Here is a 23,125-nt window from a genome sequence, read left to right as displayed (position 1 = left end):
GCAAGACCTCCCCTTCACAAATCCGTGCTGGCTGTCCATAATCAAGCAGTGTTTTTCCAGATACTCATAAATCCTATCCCTCAGTACCTTTTCCATTATTTTGCCTACCACCGAAGTAAGACTAACTGGCCTGTAATTCCCGGGGTTATCCCTATTCCCTTTTTTGAACAGGGGCACAATATTCGCCACTCTCCAGTCCCCTGGTACCACCCCCGTTGACAGTGAAGACGAAAAGATCATTGCCAACAGTTCTGCAATTTCCTCTCTTGTTTCCCATATAATCCTAGGATATATCCAGTCAGGCCCAGGAGACTTGTCTATCCTCAAGTCTTTCAAAATGCCCAACACATCTTCCTTCCTAACAAGCATCTCCTCTAGATTACCATACTCTCCTCTTCAACAATACGGTCCCTCTCATTTGTAAATACTGAAGAAAAGTACTCATTCAAGTCCTCTCCTATCTCTTCCGACTCAATACACAGTCTCCCACTACTGTCCTTGATTGGACCTACCCTCGTTCTCGTGGTCCATTACAAATTTACGTCCATAAAGATATTGGTAGAACTTTCTCACAGCAAAGATGACCAATAAGCTTTCCTTCTCTATCTGGACATATCCTCATTCAGCATTAGCAAAAGTCTGAGAAGTACACATTATTGGATATTCTCTGTTGGGCCACCAGCATGCCAATTCTACCCCACTACTAGGTGGAGATAAATTGCATATCAGCACCACATTTCATTCAGGATTGTAGTGGGATTATTCCATTTTAGATGCTTTACTTCCCTAAAAGTGACATTTGGCTACAAGGCCATTTCCAAGTCTGACACATTTTCAATAGCAAATGTTAGGGCACCAGGATGAAGGCCAGGTTACATACAAATTTTCCGTAATATTTTACCAACCCAAGGAAAGGCCTAGGCTCCAGCATAGATGTGGGAGCTGGGGAACCTATCACTGCCCTCACTACCTTCCAACATTTGTAACCTCGTCTTGTCAAATCTGTGGCTTAAGTAGGGTTTCTGGAACACACAAGGTTCCCTCCTCAGGCTTAACCCCACGTTGGATAAACATTAAGCACTAGTGTTTAATTTACATGCTCCTTATTGTTCTTCCTGATCATTAGCACTTCATCCAAATAAGTGGCGACCTCGAGTAGACCTTGTGAAATGTTAGCCATCATCATCATTGGCTAGAAAATGGCACAGGCTGATGATACCCCAAAAGGCAATCTTGTAAGATATTACAAACCCTTATGGGTATTAATTGTAGTGTACCTCTGGGAATCCTCATCTAATCTCAATTGCAGGTACACATGCCTCATGTCCAGGTACTCCTGCCACATTACATAAACATCCTCCATGCAAGGTATTGTGATTTATCCAACTGTGAAAAGGTGGTTCACCATTTGTGCGAAATCTCCACAATTGTGAACCAACTTGTCAAACTATATGATCGGTCCGACCGGTGCTGTCCACTCCACAAACTGGACTGGTTTGATGATTCTTTCATTTCCCAGCCTCCTGAATTCTATGACTACATTTGTAGGTAAGGAAAATGGCTCTGGATGGGCCCTGCAGAATCGTGGAATTGCTTCTTGGTCAGCATGTAACGTGACCTTGGACCCAAAACCTTCCTGCAAATCTTCTGGGTATTTAATTAGGACTTCACTCAGACAATCAAAATATGTTGAGCCAATCAACTTGAATCTTTCTCAACCAATTTTGGCCCATCGAACCTGGGCCAGAGCGTTTTACTATGATCAGCTAACCGAACCAGCTGCTTTTCATAAGAGACCGGAACCAAAGTTGTACCCTTAATCTGTAGGTACAGGTGGTATAGGTTCTCAACCTGGCTGAGGTCTTATGCAATCTTAAGGCTTGGAGTCCAGCGTGAATTTTATAAAGACTGGTTCTGCAATCATTAACACAGGCACAAAGCTATCAACCTCCAATAAAACTAGATGATCATTTAACTGTTTGATTTGAATCATGCCAAGCAATGTAATTGTTCCAAACCATGTGTCGCTGAACTTTTCTAGGTGTGCACTCCCCTGGATACTAGCCTGTGAAATCTCTTACTGAGTTCAGGCCTCGTGGGACTCGTTTGCTGTCTTGAGTCTACGTAGCAGCAACAACAACACCGTGCCGGCCCAGATCCATGAGAAAATTTCAACCCTTTGGGCTGAGGGTTGACTTTGTTTTGAGGTTTTGCTCTGGGCTGACCTAGGGTCTTTCTGTTCAGGATATGTCCTGAGTGAGACTATGCAATTGCCCTCACTCCAGTAGTTTTCCCCAAGCTCAGTCAACCTAGTGAGAGTGTTCACTTCCACAGACAAAACCTATAACTTGTAATCTCCACTTGCTGCATTTTCACACAACAAAATCAGTTGTAGTGCCTGTTTGAAGTCCAGCTGGATTTAAGCCAGTAGGTGCTTTCACATGGTCACATCACTACATTAATCCCACATACCAAACGGTCTCTCAGCATCTCACTTCCGGCCAAACCAAAATCACACACCTCTGCCAGTCATCTTAACCTCAAAAAATCCCAATATGGATTCTTGTGGTTCTCGAACTGTCCAGTAAAACCAATAGCATCTCAGAATTAGAGGCAGCTTGGGGTCATATTATTCATTAACTAAACCCATCAACTCTTTAAAAAGTTCTAGTATCTGGTGACTGGTAAAATTAGGTTCCTAATAAATGAAGCTGCAGGACCACACACTATCAGAAGAATCATTCGTTGCTTTTAGTCTCTCCCAATGTCTTTTGCCCAGAAAAAAATTGCATTCTTTCCACATACTGGGCCCAATATTCAATGGTAGGAACAAATGAATTAACCTCCCAAATAATGGCATAAAGCCAAAAATGCAAATCCCAATTCAAAGACAGCTATTGCAAGCAAATCTCTTCAAGGGCATGTTTTTCCCTCATCGCCACTGAAATAGTCCATGAAGGCCAGTATCTCAGCACTTTTATTTACATGGATTTACACACAATAGATGGCATTGACCCAACTAGCACTGAGCCAGCTACTAGGGTGAGCAGAACACCTGACACTCCTGCTTTTTTTTTCTTTAAAAGAAATTCATGCAGCAGTTAGATGAGATTCCCTACAGTGTAGAAACAGGCCCTTTGGCCCAACAAATCCATGCCAACGCTCCAAAGAGCTACCCACCAAAACAGATTCTCCTCTGACAAATGCACCTAACACTAGGGGCAATGTAACATGGCCAATTCACCTAACCTGCACATTTTTAGACTGTGGGAGAAAACTGGAGCACCCGGAGGAAACCCAAAGCAGACACTGGGAGACTGTCTGTCTGTGTAGAGTTTGCACAGTCTGTCCCGAGGCTGGAATTGAACCTGGGTCCCTCGTGCTGCGAGGTAGCAGTGTTAACCACTGAGCCACCGTGACGCCGACACTCCTGCTTAATTTTTTCTTTTTTTTTTCTTATTTTTTTTCCCCAGCACCCATGTTGTGTGTGTGCAGGTGTGAGACAGAGAGAGACACAAGGTGCACGAATCTTTATTCAATTTCCACCACCAGGAAGATAGGAAAACACCCGAGTGGCCAGTGACAAGCAGTGCCCTTCACATCGAAGGGGACACTCCTGCTTATAGATGTCAGCCAGGACTGCTTAATTGGCCCAGGTTAACAGCCCCAATCAGGTTACCCATTCTATGAGATCAACCTGGCTGACATCATTCCAATCACGACATTCCTTGAGACAGTTTTTAGTCCTAAGGGAAGCCCTCCTGGCCGGAACCTTATACTTCTATTTAATTGATGTAGATGCATCCACAAATACTATTAGGTACTGTGAAGATTTTGATCTAGTGGTGCTGAAGGAATGGATATATACATATCTAGTGATGCTTAGTGGCTTGGAGGGGAACTCGAGAGTAGTGGTGCTTGCACACATTTGCTGCCTCTGTCCTTCTTGATGGAAGTGGGTTTGGAAGATGATGTCAGAGGAGCTTTGGCAGTGCATCTTATAGATGTTACCACCAGGAATGAAGGGAGTGAATGTTGAAGGTAATGGATGCAGTGTCAATCAAGTGTGCTGCTTTGTCCCAAATGGTCTCAAGCTTCCTAAGCATTATTTGAATTGCATTCATCCAGGCAAGTGAGGACAGGCTTTGCTGAGTCAGCTGGTGGGTCATCTGCTGCAGAATTCCAAATCTCTGATCCACTCTTGCATATGACTAATCCAATTTAGTTTCTAATTAATTTATCCCACCCTGGTGATTCAGTGATGATAATACCACTGAATGTCAAGGGCCAATGGTTCGATTCTCTCTTGTTGGAAACGGTCATTAACTGTGACACAGCCAGCAATGCCTACATGCCATGAAATGGAACTGTCAAAACTAAAAAGTGTGTGTGTGTGTGTGTGTGAGGTGAATGTTACTTTCCACTTATTAGCCCAAGTTGTCAAGGTCTTTCTGGTGTGGACACAGACCAATCTTACAGTGGAGGAAAGGTCATTGATGAAGCAGCTTAAGATGCTTCAGCAAAAGGAATATCATTAAATATTAAGGGGAGGAGGATATTATGTGCCAGCAATTATGTGGCACGATTGTTATTTGCCAACTGTCAGCACAGGTTACCCAACTATCAATTATCTCTGCAGCTATTTCAATTAATATCCAAGGATGCATCCCATCAGGTCCAGATAACTTATTGGCCTTTAGCCCCAATAGTTTATTTGCACTTTTTCCTCTAGTGTTAGTTGTATTTATTTCCTTTCTTTTTGCCCCTTGATTTAGTATTTTTGGATTGCTAGAAGTATAGAATACGATTATAAAGACTGATGCAAAATACTTACTCAACTCTTCTTCTATTTCCTGGTTTCTGCTATTTTGTGACTTACATTTTGACAGCCCATTCTGTGACAGCCCTTTATTTGATACATTGAAATCCATAGACAGCATTGTTGTCCTTTTGTCATTCAAAAAAAAAACTCAATTCAGTTAATCGAACGCAATCTGCCTCTTATAAATCCCTGCTGAGTCACTTACAAACTTTGGCAAGTAAAACTTTCTTCTGAGTGTAGCTTCTGAAACCTTCCCCAAGGCTGATGAAAAATGCACTGGCTTGGTAGTGACTAGAGATGTCCTGACACTCTGAACAAGGATCTCACATTATCTACTTTCCAATCCTATGCTTAATTAGTGGAGTGTAAACTAAATGTAGGTAGAAAGGACAAGAAATCTGCAGCTGGTTGCTACTCTGTCCCATTAATACTTTATAAAGGGATAAGTGCACCTACTCCTTTTCCAGTTTCCAGACATTAAATGCAGCTTGGAAATTCTGACAAAATATTTTCTAGTATAAGCTGGGTCTTTAAGTGCAACTGAAAATGGCTTTTAGTAGGATTGTAAGGAAAGGAGGTGGCAACAACTCAGAATCTTTTAAAAAGCTCTTAAAACTGTTGTTTGGTCAGTTAACCTTGCAACATCCTTGCGGTGGAAAGGGGACTGTGGAGTGTTAAAGGCAACCAGCACTGACAATATAGCCTGGTGTTTGGGGCGGGGGAGCAGTGGTGGAATGCTGTTGGAACCTGCTGCCTGACAGTATCCTCAACACATTTCCAAAGTAATTGGATATGCAGTTAGAGAGCTATAAACTTCAGGACTAGACAAAATCTGAAAATCTGACATCAACCCAAAATGCTGGAAAACCTCTACTGGCCTGGTAGCATCACTGTAGACAGAAGCATTTTGATTTGCGATCCTCCCAGAGCTAGAGATAGTTAAATGACGGATTTGAGAGAGATGTAGGTGAGACACGACAGACAGTAAGTAAGTCTATGATAGCCTGGTAGACAGGAGAAAAAAGAATAGCAAAAGAATTAGTCTTACCAGTCCATGAGAATGGAGATTAGTTAAACTCCACCTGCATTTCTCTTCCCAACTGACCTATATCTTGCTGCATTCTCTGGCAACCTTTCTCACTATCCCACAACACCATCAATTTTCACCTGCAAACTTACCAATCAGACTACTCACATTTTCATCAAATTAATTTCTATAAATATCGCAGACAACTGACATCCCAGCACAGAACACCACTGGTTACAAATCTCCAATCAGTAAAACACCCCTCAACAACTACTTGTGGTCTTATTTGACCAAGCCAATTTTGTATGCAATCTACCAACTCCCTGCAGGTCCCATTTTACTTAATTGTCTAGACTAACCTATCATAAGGAATCTTGTCAAATGCTTCACTAAAGTTCATGTTCACAACATACACTGCCCTACCCTCAAGCATCTTCATCATTTTCTCAAAATACTCAATCAAATTTGTGACAAAACCATGCTGATTATCTCTAAATAGTCCATTCTTTTCCAAATGTTAGTAAATCCTGTCCCTAAGATTCTTCTCCAATAATTTCCCTACCACTGACATAAGGCTCACCAGCCTGTAATTTCATGGATTATCCCATTTGCCTTCCTTAAACAAAGGAACAACATGTGCTATTTACCAGCGTCCTGGTATCTTGCCTATGGCTAAAGTGAATACAAAGATGTCTGTCAAGATCCCAGCAATCTCCTCCTTCAGTATCCTGGGATAAATCTCATGAGGCCCTGGAGATTTATGTACCTTAATGTTTTTCAAGACATTCAACATCTCATTCTTCTTAATATTGACATGCTGTAGGATGTGAAGATACCGTTCCTTAGTATCACCATTATCCATGTCCTTCTCCTTAGTGAATACGAAGTGAAGTACTCATTAAGGAGCTCACTGACTTCTGTTGGCTCCACACTAAATTCTCTCCATGGTCCTTGAGTGAAGCACAGAATCATAGAATCCGTACAGTGTGGGAGCAGGCCATAGTGGATCTATCCCTTCCCTAGCTATCTCTTGCTCTTTACATACGTACAAAATTCCTTGGAAATTCTCCTTAATCTTACTTTCAAAGATATCATGGCCCCCTTTAGCCCTCCTAATTCCTTGTTTAAATTCTTTTCTGTTCCCTTCAGATAAGGCCCTCCCTATGGCCTTGTCTGATTTCAGTTTCCTCAGTTGTATTTATGCTTTTGTAGAATTTTTGACTAAATTTTTAATAATGCTTGTTATCCAGGATTCCCAAATCTTGCCATCCCTATCTTTCATTGCCACAGGAACCTACTGGTTTTAAACTCTGATCAAATGGCCTTTAAAAGACACCCATATGTTAGATGTGGATTTACTCTAAAACAGCTACTTCCATTCAAATTTCTCCTAGTTCCTGCCTAATTAGCCTTATTGTAATTTGCCTTCCTCCAGTTTAGCACTTTCACCTGAGGACCAGTGTTATCATTATGTATAAGTATCTTAAAACTTATAGAAGTATGATCACTGGTCCAAAAATGCTTTCCCATTGAAACTTCAATAACCTGGCCAGGCTCATTCCTCAATATAAGGTCTAGTATGGCCCCATCTCTATCTGAACTATCTATATATAATTTGAAGAAACCCTCCTTGGATCTACCTAACAAATTCTGCCCCACCCAAGCCCATGACACTAGAGAGTTCCAGTAGATATTGGGGAAGTTAAAATTACCCACTACAACAACCCTGTTATTTTTACACCTTTCCATGGCCTGCTTACATATCTGTCCTCTAACTACCACTGGCTATTGGAAGGTTGATAGTATAACCCCATCATAGTGATTGCACATTTCTTATTCCTGAGTTCTACCCTTCTGGCCTTGCTTGATTAGCCCTCTAATTAGGCATGCTTTGAATGGTAACCAGAGTTATAATATAGAAAACAAAGGTTATAAAGTCAGAGTCTACAGCAAGAGACAGGCCCTTTGGCCCAAATTGGTCAGAAGATTTAAGCTCGAGGGAGAGGCTGAATAGGCTGGGGTTATTTTCCCTGGAGCATTGGAGACTGAGGTGTGACCTTATAGAGGTTTACAAAATTGAGGGGCATGGATAGGATAAATAGACAAAGTCTTTTCCTTGGGGTGGGGGGAGTCCAGAACTAGAGGACATAGGTTTAGGGTGAGGAGAAAAATATGTAACGGATCTAAGGGGCAACTTTTGCATGCAGAGGGTGGTACGTGTATGGAATGAGCTGCCAGAGGAAGTGGTAGAGGCTGGTACAATTACAGCATTTAAAAGGCATCTGATAGGTAAATGAATAGGAAGGGTTGGGGGATATGGGCCAAGTGCTGACAAATGGGACTAGATTAGGATGACTGATCCACATGGACAAGTTAGACCAAAGAGTCTGTTTTCATGCTGTACATCTCTATGACTCTAAAAATGTTCATCCATACTAATCCATTTCCTTGCACTTGGCCCATATCCTTCTAAACCTTTTGTATCCATGTATTTGTCCAAATGCATTTTAAATGTTGTTAGTGTACCTGTCTCAACCACTTCTGCTGGCAGCACATTCCATATGTATACCACTGTGTAAAAATGTTGCCCCTTAGGTTCCCTTTTATCCTTTCCCCTCTAACCTTTAGCCCTTGATTCTGGGAAAAAGACTAAGTGCATTCAACCTACCCATACCCCTCATGATTTTATACACTAAAAGATTTTCCCTCAGTCTTCAACACTAAAGAAAAAACGTCCTAGCTTGTCCAAACTTTCCCTATAAAACTCAGACCTTTGAGTCCTGGCAACATCTTTGTAAATCCTGTCTGCACTCTTTCCAGTTGAATACTATCCTTCCTGTAACAAGGTGACCAAAACTAAACACAATACTCGAGGCGCAGCCCCTGTACAACTGCAACATAACTTCCCAACTTCTGTACTCAGTAGCCTGACTGATGATGAAGGCCAGTGTGCCAAAAGCCTTCTTTACTGCCCTATCTACCCATGATTCCACTTTCAGAAAACTGTTCACCTGAACTCCAAAGTCCCTCTATTCCACTATACTCCTTAAGGCCCTACCATTCACCATGAATGTCCTACCTTGATTGTCCCACCTGATGAAGGAGCAGTGCTCCGAAAGCTAGTGCTTCCAAATAAACTTGGTGTTGTGATTTTTAACTTTGTACACTCCAGTCCAACACGGCATCTCCAAATCATGATGACCTTGATTTCACTTTCTAAAATGCAAGACCTCACACTTAGAGTCATAGAGATGTACAGCACGGAAACAGACCCTTCAGTCCAACTCATCCATGCCGACCAGATATCCCAACCCAATCTAGTCCCACCTGCCAGCACCTGGTCCATATCCCTCCAAACCCTTACAATTCATATACCCATCCAGATGCCTTTTAAATGTTGCAGTTGTACCAGCCTCCACCACTTCCTCTGGCAGCTCATTCCATACACGTACCATCCTCTGCGTGAAAAGGTTGTCTCTTAGGTCTCTCTAAACCTATGCCCTCTAGTTCTGGACTCTCCAACCCCAGGGAAAAGACTTTTCCTATTCAGGCCCCTCATGAGTTTATAAACCTCTATAAAGTCACCCCTCAGCCTCCAATGCTCCAGGGAAAACAGCCAAAGCCTCTCCCTATAGCTCAAATCCTCCAACCCTGGCAACATCCTTGTAAATCGTTTCTGAACCATTTCAAGTTTTACAATAGCTTTCCGATAGGAAGGAGACCAGAATTGCACACAATATTCCAACAGTGGCCTAACCAGTGTCCTGTACAGCCACAACATGACCTCCCAACCCCTTTACTCAATACTCTGACCAATAAAAGAAAGCATACCAAACACCTTCTTCACTATCCTATCTACCTGTGACTCCACTTTCAAGGAGCTATGAACCTGCACTCCAAGGTCTTTGTTCAGCAACACTCCATAGGACCTTACCATTAAGTGTATCAGACCTGCTAAGATTTGCTATCCCAAAATGTGGCACCTAGCATTTATCTAAATTAAACTCCATCTGCCACTTCTCAGCCCATTGGCCCATCTGATCAAGATCCCATTGTAATCAGAGGTAACCTTCTTCACTGTCCACTACACCTCCATTTTTGGTATCATCTGCAAACTGACTAACCATAGTTCTTATGCTCATATCCATATCATTTATGTAAATGACAAAAAGTAGAGGACCCAGCACCGATCCTTGTGGATCTCCACTGGTCACAGGCCTCCAGTCTGAAAAACAACCCTGCACCACCGCCCTTGTCTTCTACCTTTAAGCCAGTTCTGTAACCAAATGAAGAGTTCTCCTGTATTCCATGATATCTCACCTTGCTCACCAGTCTCACATGGGAATCCTTGCTGAACATCTTACTGAAGTCCATATAGATCACATCTACCACTCTGCCCTCACCAATCCTCTTTGCTACTTCAAAAACCTCAATCAAGTTTGAGAGATATGATTTCCCACACAAAGCCATGTTGACTATCCCTAATCAGTCCTTGCCTTTCTAAATACACGTACATCCTGTCCCTCAGGATTCCCTCCAAAAACTTGCCCACCACTGACGTCAGGCTCACTGGTCTATAGTTCCCTGGCTTGTCCTTACCACCCTTCTTAAACAGTGGCCCCATGTTAGCCAACCTCCAGTCTTTCAGCACCTCATCTGTGATTATTTATGATACAAATATCTCAAAAAGGGGCCCAACAATCACTTCCCTAGCTTCCCACAGACTTCTAGGGTACACCTGATCAGTTCCTGGGGATTTATCCACTTTTATGCATTTAGACATCCAGCACTTCCTCCTCTGTAATATGGAGATTTTTCAAGATGTCACCATCTATTTCCCTACATTCTATATCTTCCATGTCCTTTTCCACAGTAAACACTGATGCAAAATACTCATTTAGTATCTGCCCCATCTCCTGCTCCACACAAGCCCCTTTGCTGATCTTTGAGGGGCCCTATTCTCTCCCTAGTTACCCTTTTGTCCTTAATATATTTGTAAAAATCCTTTGGATTCTCCTTTACTATTTGCCAAAGCTATCTCATGTCCCCTTTTTGCCCTTTTAAATATACTCCTACTAACTTTATACTCTAAGGATTAACTCGATCTATCCTGTCTATGCTTCCTTCTTTTTCTTAAGCAAACCCTCAATTTGTTTAGTCATCCAGCATTTCCTATACCTACCAGCCTTTCCTTTCACCCTGACAGGAATATACTGTCTCTGGACTCTCATTATCTCATTTCTGAAGGCTCCCCATTTTCCAGCCGTCACTTTACATGAAAACATTGCCTCCAATCAGCTTTCGAAAGTTCTTGCCTAATACCGTCAAAATTGGCCTTCCTCTGGTTTAGAAGTTCAACTTTTAGATCTGGTCTATCTTTTTCCATCACTATTTTAAAACGAATAGAATTATGGTCACTGGCCCCAAAGTGCTCCCCAACTGACACCTCAGTCACCTTATTTTCCAAGTTTTGCATCTTCTCTAGTAGGTACATCCACATATTGAATCTGATAATTGTCTTGTACACACTTAACACTATGGCAGTCCCAGTCTATATTTGAGAAGTTAAAATCTCCTACCATAAACACCCTATTATTCTTACAGATAACTGAGATTTCCTTACAAATTTGTTTCTCAATTTCTGACTATTAGGGGGTCTATAATACAATCCCAAAAAGGTGATCATCCCTTTCTTATTTCTCAGTTCCACCCAAATAACTTCCCTGGATGTATTTTCAGAGATATCCTCCCTCAGCACAGCTGTAATGCTATCTCTTATCAAAAACACCACTCCCCCTCCTCTCTTGCCTCCCTTTCTATCATTCCTGTAGCATTTGTATCCTGGAATATTAAGCTGCCCATCCCTGAGCCATGTTTCTGTAATTGCTATGATATTCCAGTCCCATGTTCCTAACCGTGCCTTCCCTGTTAGGCCTCTTGCACTGAAGTAAATGCAGTTTAATTTATCAGTCCTACCTTGTTCTCTACTTTGTTCCTGCCTGCCCTGACTATTTGACTCGCCTTTGTTCTCAACTGTACCAGTCTCAAATTGAAATCTTTCCTCACTGTCTCCCTGTGCGCTGGCCACAGAAACGTCTGTCTGTACCTCAGACTAGAGAGTCCCCTAAAACAATTGATCACTTGGAACCGGATGTACCTCTCATTACATTAGAGCCAGTCTCAATACCAGAAACTTGGCTGGGTGCTATGTACCCCTGAGTGTCCACCACCCCCTACATTTTCCAAAACAGCATATCGGTTTGAAATAGGGATAGCCACAGAAGACTCCTGCACTACCTGCCTACTTCTCTTTCCTTTCCTGGAGTTAACCCATCTAGGTGACTGTATCTGAGACTTTCCCCCCTTCTTTTAATGGCCATCCATCACATCCCCTTGCTCTTGTAAATTCCTCATTGCCTCTAACTGCCTCTCCAACCGATCCATTCAATTTGATAGAGTTGCCAACAAACGGCATTTTTTGCAGATACAATCCTCAGCAACCTGTAAACTCTCCCTAAGCTCCCACATCCAAAAAAGAGGAGCATATCACCCTACTAAGGGCATTTTTGCATCTTTCAATATACAGACCCAGAATATAGCTCTGTCTTATTCCTCTACAAAACACTGCTCCAGGTTAAATTAATACTTATGGCTTATACTGTATTCAGCTCCCTTTGTACAACCGCAAACCCCTTCCTACGGGTGCTAATCATCTGTTAATCTGTTTTGGTAATATTGGTTAGTAATTAAATTAATCAAGGATAGCAGTGGGAAGTGATGCGTGGAGTCGGTGGAAGTAGGGGAAGTACTAAATGAATACTTTTCATCGGTATTCTCATTAGAAAAAGACAATGTGGTCAAGGAGAATAAGGAGATACAGGCTACTATTCTAGATGGGATTGAGGTTCACAAGGAGGTGGTGTTAGCAATTCTGGCAAGTGTTAAAATAGATAAGACCCCTGGGCTGGATGGGATTTATCCTAGGATTCTTTGGGAAGCCAGTGAGGAGATTGCCTAACCTTTGGCTTTGATCTTCCTGTAGACAATGCCGACATAAATAGTGCCAGATGACTGGAGGATAGCAAATGTTTCCCCATTTTAAGAAGGGGAGTAGAGGCAACCCTGGAAGTTATAGACCTGTGAGCCTTACTTCAGTCGTAGGTAAAGTGTTGGATAGGATGTCTAATCATCTAGAAAGGAATAAGTTGATTAGGGATAGTTGATACGGTTTTGTGAAGGTTCAGTTGTGCCTCACAAACCTTATTGAGTTCTTTAGAAAGGTGACCAAGCAGGTGGATGAGGGTAAAGTGGTTGATGTGGTGGTATATGGATTTCAGTAAGGTATTTGATAAGGTGCCCCACTGTATTTCTGCACAAAATATAGAAGCATGGGATTAAGGGTGATTTAGCGGTTTGAATCAGAAATTGGCTCACTAAAAGGAGACAGAGGGTGGTGGTTGTTGGGAAATATTCAAGGAGAAAGTGAGGTCTGCAGATGCTGGAGATCAAAGTTGAAACTTCATTGCTGGAACAGCACAGCAGGTCAGGAATTCCTGAAGAATACCCTACGAAGAGGCAGGCATAGCTGGGGCCCATTATTCATCCTGGAGTTCAGTTAAAAGTGGTATATCACAAGGATCGGTTTTGAATCCGCTGCTGTCGTCATTTTTATAAATGACTTGGATGAAGTCATAGAGGGATAGCATTATTAAATTAGTGGATAACACTAAGGTCAGTAGAATTGTGGATAGTGCTGATGTTGTAGGTTACAGAGGTACATAGATAAGCTACAAAGCTGGGCTGAGAGGTGGCAAATAGAGTTTAATGTGAAAAAGTGTGGGGTGATTCACTTTGGAAGGAGTAACAGAAATGCAGAGTAAGATTCTTGGTAATATAGATGAGCAGAGAGATCTCAGTGTCCAGATGCATAAATCCTTGAAAGTTGCCAGCCAGCCAGATAGCGTTGTTAAGAAGCAGGAAAATTGATGTTTCGGGGAAAAGCCCTTCATCAGAAAGGCCCGAAACATTGATTTTCCTGCTCCTCGGATGCTGCCTGACCTGCTGTATTTTTCCAGTACCACACTCAACTCTAATCTTCAGCATCTGCAGTCCTCACTTTCACCAGGGTTGTCAGAAGGCTTTTATTAGTGGAGTTTTGGAATCATGAGGTCATGCTGCAGATGTACAAAACTCTGGGGCAGCCATACTTGAAGTATTGTGTCCAGTTCTGGTCATGGCATTATAAGGAGGATGTGGAAGCTTTGCAAAGGGTTCAGAGGAGATTTACTAGAATGTTGCCTGGTATGGAGGGGAGGTCTTCTGAGGAAAAGTTGAGGGACTTGAGGTTGTTTTCATTAGAGAGAAAGTTGAGAGGTGACAATTGAGACATAAGATAATCAGAGAGAGTTAGATAGGTTGGACTGAGAGCCTTGTTTCTCAGCTGGAGATGGCTAGCACAAGGGGAAGTAGCTTTAACTTGGAGTGGTACATATAGGACAGATCTCAGAGAGCAGTAGGGGTGTGGAATGCACTGCTTGCAACAGTAGTAGACTCGCCAATTTTAAGAGCACTTAAATGGTCATTGGATAGGCATATGGAAGAGAATAGCGCTGGAAATGTGTTGCTGGAAAAGCGCAGCAGGTCAGGCAGCATCCAGGGAACAGGAGAATCGCCGTTTCGGGCATAAGCCCTTCTTCATTCCTTTTCCAGCAACACATTTCCAGCTCTGATCTCCAGCATCTGCAGACCTCACTTTCTCCCCATATGGAAGAGAATAGTACTGTGTCAGTTAGGTGGGCTTCAGTTTGATTTCACAGGTCAGCACAACACTGAGGGTCAAATAACCTGTACTATGTTCTATGGTTGAGGGATAGATGTGATGTGAAGGAGCCGGTATAGGACTGGGGTGGATGAAGTTTAAAAAAAAATCACACAACGAGGTTATAGTCCATCAGGTTTATTTGGAAGCACTAGTTTTCAGAGCACTGATCCTTCATCAGGTAGCTTTGGAGCAGGACCATAAGACAACATTTATAGCAAAAGACTGACACAAGCAACTACCCTCATCACCTTTGATTAGTGCTGTTATATGTTGTATGATCAACCGAGGGGATTAATATGGCTTTGGTTTGGCATCTCTACTGAAAGATGACACTCAGTACTCACTCGGCTGAAAAATAACCATCAGAAATTGTCAAATATACAGATCTTTCAGCTGATCAGTTAATGCTGATGTTTTAACCACAATTGTTGCAGAAAGTGCTATTTGATGCTATGACTGGACTGGCTCTCACCATTTTATCTAACTGCAAACACCTTTCTGCCTGCAATGTTTGTAGCTCAGGTTGAGGTTTAGGGTGTAGGTTTGATATCCAGATGTTTCGTTACCTGGATAGGTATCATCAGTGGCGACCTCCAAGTGAAGCGAAGCTGTTGTCTCCTGCTTTCTATTTATATGTTTCTCCTGGATGGCGTTCCTGGGGTTTGTGGTGATGTCATTTCCTGTTTGTTTTCTGAGGGGTTGATAGATGGCATCTAGGTCTAGTGTTTGTTTATGGCGTTGTGGTTGGAGTGCCAGGCCTCTAGGAATTCTCTGGCATGTCTTAAAGACACATCTGGATATCAAACCTACAGCTCAGCGAGCAAACCTACACCTTAAACCTTTCTGTCTTTCTACATACAGCTGCACATTGATTCTATAAATAATCATCCAACAGCCTCTTGAATCCCTCAATTGAAACTGCCTCCACGACAATGCCAGTTAGTGTATTCCTCAACCTCAATACTCGCTGCATCCAAAAGATTGTTCCTTTTGCAAAACTATCCCCTCAGGTTCTTCTGCCTTTTACAAGCAGGAATAGTTCTCCCCTATTTATTTTGTCCTGACCCCACCTGATTTTGAAAACTTCTGTCAGATTTCCCATAGCCTTCTCCTCTCCAGTGAACCTGTTCTTTTTCCTGTGTATTCTCATAACTGAAGTGCCTCATTCCTGTACCCAATTCTTGTAAAGCATTTTCTACATTCTCTCTAATGCATTCCTATATTCCCAAAATGTGAACTACACACCCAATATTCCATTGGAGTTTAACAAGTATTTTATACAAATTCATTAAAACCTCCCTACTCTTGTACATTATGTACCCTATTAATGAAGCCTGGAATAATATTTGGTTTATTAACAGATGTTTATATTTTTGCTGCTCTATTATACTGACATATACATAAGCACCCACATCTCTCTGCTTGTGCATACACTTCATATTATAATATTTCCCACATTCTTTATACCAAAGTGAATCACCTCACAGAATGGCATCATGGTCCATGCAGATATGTGGGGGTGAATGGCCTGTTCCTGTGCTGTACCATGTTCTATGTTCACACTTCTCTGCGCAGAATCTTATCAGGTACCTGCCTGACCACTAAATTTTAAGTTTAACATAGTCCTCAAAGTTGCAATTTTCTCATTTTGGGCCAAAGTTTTGTATCATCCACAGGCTTTGAAATTCTCCCCTGCACACTAAGATTGACATAATTTATAACTTCATGTAACTAATACCAACCTCAGGAATTTCACTGCAAACATTCATCCAGTTCAAACAATTCCATTAACTCCATGCTTCCTAACACTCAATTAGCATTGTATCCTGTTACTACGCTGTCTCGTATTCCATAACTTCCCTTACAACGTGTGGCATCCCCACAGCAACAGTATTGCCTCACACACCCCCATCTCTGTTATCACTTCTCATTAACAAGTGAGGATTTACAAATGCCAGGGTTGGAGGATCTGAGCTATGGGGAGAGGCTGAAAAGGCTGGGGCTGTTTTCCCTGGAGCATCAGAAGTTGAGGGGTGACATTATTGAAGTTTATAAAATCATGAGGGGCATGGATAGGATAAGTAGGCAAAAGTCTTTCCCTGGGGTCAGAGAGTTCAGAGCTATAGGGCATTGGTTTAGGGAGAGAGGGGAAAGATATATAAAGAGACCCAAGGGGCAACTTTTTCACACAGAGGGTGTTATGTGTAAGGAATGAGCTGCCAGAGGTGGAGGCTAATACAAGTGCAACATTAAAAAGGCATCTGGATGGGAATATGAATAGGAAGGGTTTGGAGGGATATGGGCCAGGTGCTGAGAGGTGGGACGAGGTTGGGTTGAGGTATCTGGTCAGCATGGACAGGTTGAACCAACATTCTGGATCAGTGGTGCTGGAAGAGCACAGCAATTCAGGCAGCATCCGACGAGCAGCAAAATCGACGTTTCGGGCAAAAGCCCTTCATCAGGAATAAAAAAAAAACAGTTTGAACCAACATGTCTGTTTCCATGCTGTACATCTCTATGACTCTATGAAATATTATAATGAACATTTCTGCAACACTTCCTCCTTACATAATATCACCTGCATTAGATTAATTTAACACTTTTGCAAATTTTGACCAAAAATACACCAGTTTTGAGAAGTCATAGAACCATACAACATAGAACAGGCCCTTCAGCTCACCCATGTCAAAGGTGACCAACAAACACCAAACTACACTAATCCTATTTACCTGCATTTGGCCCTTAGCCTGCTATGCCATGACATTTTAGTTACTTGTCTCACTACTTCTTAAATGTTACCAGAGTACCTGCCTCTACCACCTTCTCTGGCAGTGCAGTCCATTTTCCCATTACGTTCTGTGGAAACATCTTTCCACCCAAATCTTCTGTAAGTCACTTACTCCTCATCTTAAAACTCTAAACATAACATTGGAGAATTTGCTCTGAACCAGCACAATGGGGCAATATTTCAAATTGCACTCCAAATCCTTTTTCACAAAATCATTCCTGACATTTTGATGACATATAGGTTCAAACTGGCAGTCTTATTAAGAATGCCAAAAATGACCTTATCACAGAAAAAACAATATTTTGGTCTCTACTTAGAGAGTCATTTCAACTCAGATAACTGACTTTTAAATACTGGGAAATTTTACAAGTCTGCTTTTTGGTACGTTTGAATTTTTTTAAAAGAATTCCTAAAGTTGTCAATTTCAAAGCCATTAACAATGTGAACGTTACGATAGTGACCATAATCCCTACTGGAATTAAAGTTTAACCCAAAGGCAGTCGGTGTTGGAAATGAGGCTGGCTCCCAGTTCAACGTTTTGCCCTAGAGGTAATTCAGACGTGAAATCCCGTGCTTTTTAAATTTTCGGGCGAACTGTGCTGTGCGTAAACACGATTACAATCTTTTTCGTTAAAACTGTTTTTTGGATTAGTTGCTCACACACCTTCATATAAAAGAGCTGAAATGTTTCCCAGAAATAAACAGGCTGTGACGGAGAGAGAGAGAATGGGTCTCCCGGTCCTCACCTTGATGCTTCTGAAGTTCCAATGGCGAGTTTTCCAGGTCGACTTGACTGTGTTCATCTCCTCCAGCTTCGCCTCCATCTCCCCGGGAACAGTGAGACAAAGGGCTTCGGGTGTTCGCTGAACCTTAAGCAACGCTTGACAAGTGGTTTTCAACAGCCACTCTATCAGCCAACTTTCTCTTTCTCTCCTCTGCACCAAAAGCGACCAAGCCCTGGAATTTATATCTCATCCACCCGTGATGAAATAAAACACGTCATATTGAAAACCATTAGTTACTTTCACATGTCATCTCCCAAAAACATGACCCCAGCAGAACACCGGACTGAACCCATTGATTCGTTCCCCGTTAGCGCTTTCACCGATTGAGTTTTTGAGAACAGAGGGGAATCAGTGTATATGAACTTTCACAAGACGTTTGACAATATGCTTTTCAGCAAAGTTAAAATTCATAGAGGAATACAAAGATATTTGAGAGAGCTGCAGATCTGTATAGGACAACGAACAAAGAACAAAGAAAATTACCACATAGGAAGAGCCCTCCAAGCCTGCGACTATCCAGCCCTTCGATCTAAACCCGTCACCTATTTTCTAAGAGTCTGTATCCCTCTGCTCCCTGTCCACTCATGTATCTGTCTAGATACATCTTAAATAATGCTGTTATGCCCACCTCTACCCACCTCCACTGGCAACGCACTTCAGGCACCCACCACCCTCTGCACAAAGAACTTTCCATGGATATCTCCCCTAAACTTTTCCCCTCTCACTTTGAACTCATGACCCCTAGTAATTCAGTTCCACACTCTGGGAAAAAGCTTCTTGCTATCCACCCTGGCTATACTTCTCATGATTTTGCAGACCTCAATCACATTTCCCCCCTCAACCTCTGTCTTTCTAATGAAAATAATCTAACCTACTCAACCTTTCTTCATAGTGAGCACCGTCCATACTAGGCAACATCCTGGTGAACCTCCTCCGCACCCTCTCCAAAGCATCAACATCCTTTTGGTAATATAGTGACCAGAACTGTACACAGTATTCCAAATGTGATTGAACCAAAGTCCGATGCAACTGTAACATGACCTGCCAACTCTTGTACTCAATTCTCTGTCTGCTGAAGGAAAGCATGCTGTATGCCTTCTTTGTCACTCTATTGACCTGCATTGCCCCTTTCAGGGAACAGTGGATTTGAACACCAATCTGAACATCAATCTTCCCCAGGACCTTTCCATTTACTGTACAGTTCGCTTCTGAATCGGATCTTCCAAAATGCATCACCTCGCATTTGCCCGGATTGAACTCCATCTGCCATTTCTCTGCCCAACTCTCCAAACTATATATATTCTGCTGTATTCTCTGACAGTCCCCTTCATTATCTGCTACTCCACCAATCTTAGTGTCATCTGAAAACTTGCTAATCATGCCACCTATATCTTTCTCCAGATCATTTATGTATATCACAAACAACAGTAGTCCCAGTACAGATTCCTGTGGAACATTATTGGTCACAGTTCTCCATTTTGAGAAACTCCCTCCTACTACTACTCTCTGTCGTCTGTTGCTCAGCCGGTTTATTATCCATCTAGCTATAACACCCTGGACCTCACCTGACAACTTCACCCTCTCCATCAGCCAATCACAGGGAACCTTATCAAACACCTTACTGAAGTCCATGTATTTGACATCTACAGCCTTTTCCTCATCAATCAAATTTGTCACTTCCTCAAAGAATTCTATTAAGTTTGTAAGACATGAGCTTCTCTGCACAAAACCATGCTGCCTGTCACTGATAAGCCCACTTCCTTCCAAATGGGGATAGATCCTATCCCTCAGTATCTTCTCCAGCAGCTTCCCTACCACTGTTGTCAGGCTCACTGGTCTATAATTACCTGGATTATTGCTGCTACCCTTCTTAAACATTAGCACTTCTCCAGTCCTCTGGGTCTTCACCTGTGTTCAAGGATGCTGCAAATATAATTGTTAAGGCCCCAGCTATTTCCTCTCTCTCCTCCTTCAAAAACCTGGGATAGGTCCCATCCAGACCTGAGGATTTGTGCACCTTAATGTCTTTTAGAATACCCAACACTCCCTCCGTCCTTATGCTGACTTAACCTAGAGTACTCAAAGATCTATCCCTCACCTCAACATCTGTCATGTCCCTCTCCTCAGTGAATACCAATACAAAGTACGTGTTAAGAATCTCACTCTCTTTCTCTGACTCCACACATAACTTTCCTCATTTGTCCTTGAGTGGGCCAACCCTTTCCCTCGTTACCCTCTTGCTCTTCATATATGACTAAAAGGCTATGAGATTTTTCTTAACCCTGTTTGCTAAGGATATCTCATGACCCCTTTTAGCCCTCTTAATTCCTTGTTTCAGATTGGTCCTACATTCCTGATATTCTTCCAAAGCTTCGTCTGTTTTTAATCACCTAGATTTATGTCTGCTTCCTTTTTCCTCTTAGCTCGTCCCACAATTTCATGTCATCCATAGTTCCCTAATCTTGCCATTTCTATCCCTCATTTTCACAGGACGTGTCTGTCCTGCACTCTAATCAACCTCCCACATATTGAATGTAGTTTTCCCTTCAAACAGCTGCTCCCAAGCTACATTTTCCAGCTCCTGCCAAATTTTGTTATAGTTGGACTTCCCCAATTTAGCACTCTTCCTTTAGGACCACTCTCATCTTTGTCCATGACTATCCTAAAACTTACAGAATTGTATTTCTAAAGTAATCTCCTACTGAAACTTCAACCACCTAGCCAGGCTCATTCCCCAACACCAGGTCCTGTATGGCTCCTTCCCAAATTGGATTACTTACATACTACTCCAGAAAACCCTCCTGGATGCTCCTTACCAATTCTGCTCCATCTAGACTTCTAACACTAAGTGAATCCCAGGCAATGTTAGAAATTAAAATCTCCCATCACCATCAGCTGTTGCTCCTACATCTTTCCATAATCTGTTTACTTATTTACAAAAAGGCTTGCCAAAAGCTGAAACTAACATAAAGGACCTTCCCAAAGTCTCCTATCGGCAGATAAACAGTAAGGAGGCTGGTAAAAGGAAGCTGATCAGAGACCTAAAATGGAATTTACACACGAGGTGAGGAAAAACCTTTTCATACAGCCAGTAATTCGAGTATAGAATGCCTGGAAATATGGTGATGCAGGTTCAAATGAGGCATTCAAGAAGGGATTGGATTTTGTTTAATAGTAATAGTGTGCTGGAATATAGGGTAAAAGTAAGAGATTAGCACTACGTCATTGAACCAGATTATCTCATAGAGTCAGTACAGACATGGTGGGCCGAAAAGCCTCCTCTAAGTCTTAATTATTGGGATTTTGTGATTGTATATATGTTTCTGTGGGGATGGGGGTAAATTGAAGCGTCACTGACTGGCCCCTCTTGTCTTTCTTTACCCTGTCCCCTCATCTCTCGCCTCCTCAATCCCCTCCTCTCTCTGTTCTCTTTGCAGGGCAGAACAGTTTACAAGCTTCAAAAAGGGGTCACAGAGGAGCAAATTTGGGAAACAGAGGAAGCAATAGGGTCCAAACATTGCTCTTTTCATGAAATAAGGAGAGTGCTGGAGAAACTCAGCAAGTCTGGTAGCAGCTGTAAGTTAATGTTTCAAATCATAACTCTATTCACTTGTTTAACTATTTGTTTTTAAATTAACATAAAACATTTGGATTATTTTCTTCCTGAAATGATGTCCTAACTTTCCAATGATCATGAGAGATAATTGCATCAAATAGAAGCAATGTTTCAATTGTGCTTCACTGTTGGGCGAAGCAGGATAATTATCCGGCAATGCCATTTGCAGGTGGGCCCTCAGTAATTAACTATGTTTTTTTTCTGGCAGATCAGTAATTCATTTGCAAAATGTTAAAACTGAAATGCAAATTTATTTTACATGAATACTCAATAGTAATATTCTTTCATGAACATCAGCACTGATTGCACTATTCACCTTCCCATAATTCCTGAGAATCAGGGTATAGCTCAGAATATAAAAATGGTAAGACCCCATCTCTGTAAACCACAATATTTCAAAACACAAAACATGGATGCAAACACATTCCTGAAGTTGAACCATAGTACACTTTGTCTGTCAAAAATAGCTCTGTTAACTGTCTCTCTCGCGCAGCCTAGTTTGAGGAATGCTAGGACTGGACTCTTGTCTGTTGTACGCTAAATTCCACCATTCAGGTCTTACCATTGCACCTGGAAGTTTGGGAACATCTTTTCATTGGTGGACTTTGGGCCAGTCATTGCTTAGATATTGCTTGGACTATTTTAGCTGGTCTTGATCTCTGATGAGCCAGCAGGAGTCACTGTTTGATATGGTCTCATTTCAACTACATAACGGTACAAAGACTGTGGAAAAGGAAGTTTTGAAAGATTTTGATGTGGTATTTGCAAATGTGTTAATAATCATTGTAATTCAATGGGTTTGGTATTGGACTAATAAATCAGAAATCATTGGCCTAATGGTCAATAAGGTAATTTGAGAATTTAACTTCTTAGACTTGTCAAGATCTACAGCACAAGAAAATGGCCCTGTCACCCATCGTGTCCATGCCAGTCAATACCAACTACTTAACTATTCAAATCCTACTTTCCAGTACTTGGCCCATAGCCTTGTATGCCTTGGCATCATAAGTGCATATCTAAATACTTCTTAAATTCTCCAGTTTAAATCATTATGAGGAGGCATTATTAGACAGATAGTCTAACCACTGAATAAAGCATAGTTCCTTGACTGGTCCTCACCTACCACCCCACCAATCTCCATGTTCAGCGCATCATCCGCCGTCATTTCCGCCACCTCCAAACGGACCCCACCACCAAGGATATATTTCCCTCCCCTCCCCTATCAGCATTCCATAAAGACCACTCCCTCCATGACTCCCTCATCAG

General features: G+C 42.0%; 1 protein-coding gene across 3 annotated transcripts in view; it reads right to left on the bottom strand.

The window, feature by feature from the left end:
- LOC122555682 (solute carrier organic anion transporter family member 2A1-like) overlaps positions 1-18,408 on the bottom strand; it is a 112,449-nt gene extending 94,041 nt beyond the window's left edge. For 2 of the 3 annotated variants that reach the window (XM_043701691.1, XM_043701695.1), the window contains exon 1: positions 18,205-18,408. In XM_043701691.1, the coding sequence (XP_043557626.1) occupies positions 18,205-18,282 (78 nt within the window). In that variant the 5' untranslated portion in view covers positions 18,283-18,408. The other variant, XM_043701693.1, reaches the window with a different exon arrangement.
- Positions 18,409-23,125: the final 4,717 nt, after the last annotated feature.

Source organism: Chiloscyllium plagiosum, chromosome 13, assembly GCF_004010195.1.
Source record: "Chiloscyllium plagiosum isolate BGI_BamShark_2017 chromosome 13, ASM401019v2, whole genome shotgun sequence".
Lineage (NCBI taxonomy): Eukaryota > Metazoa > Chordata > Chondrichthyes > Orectolobiformes > Hemiscylliidae > Chiloscyllium > Chiloscyllium plagiosum.
Note: the sequence above shows the minus strand (reverse complement) of the source record. Positions and strands in the feature narration are given on the sequence as shown.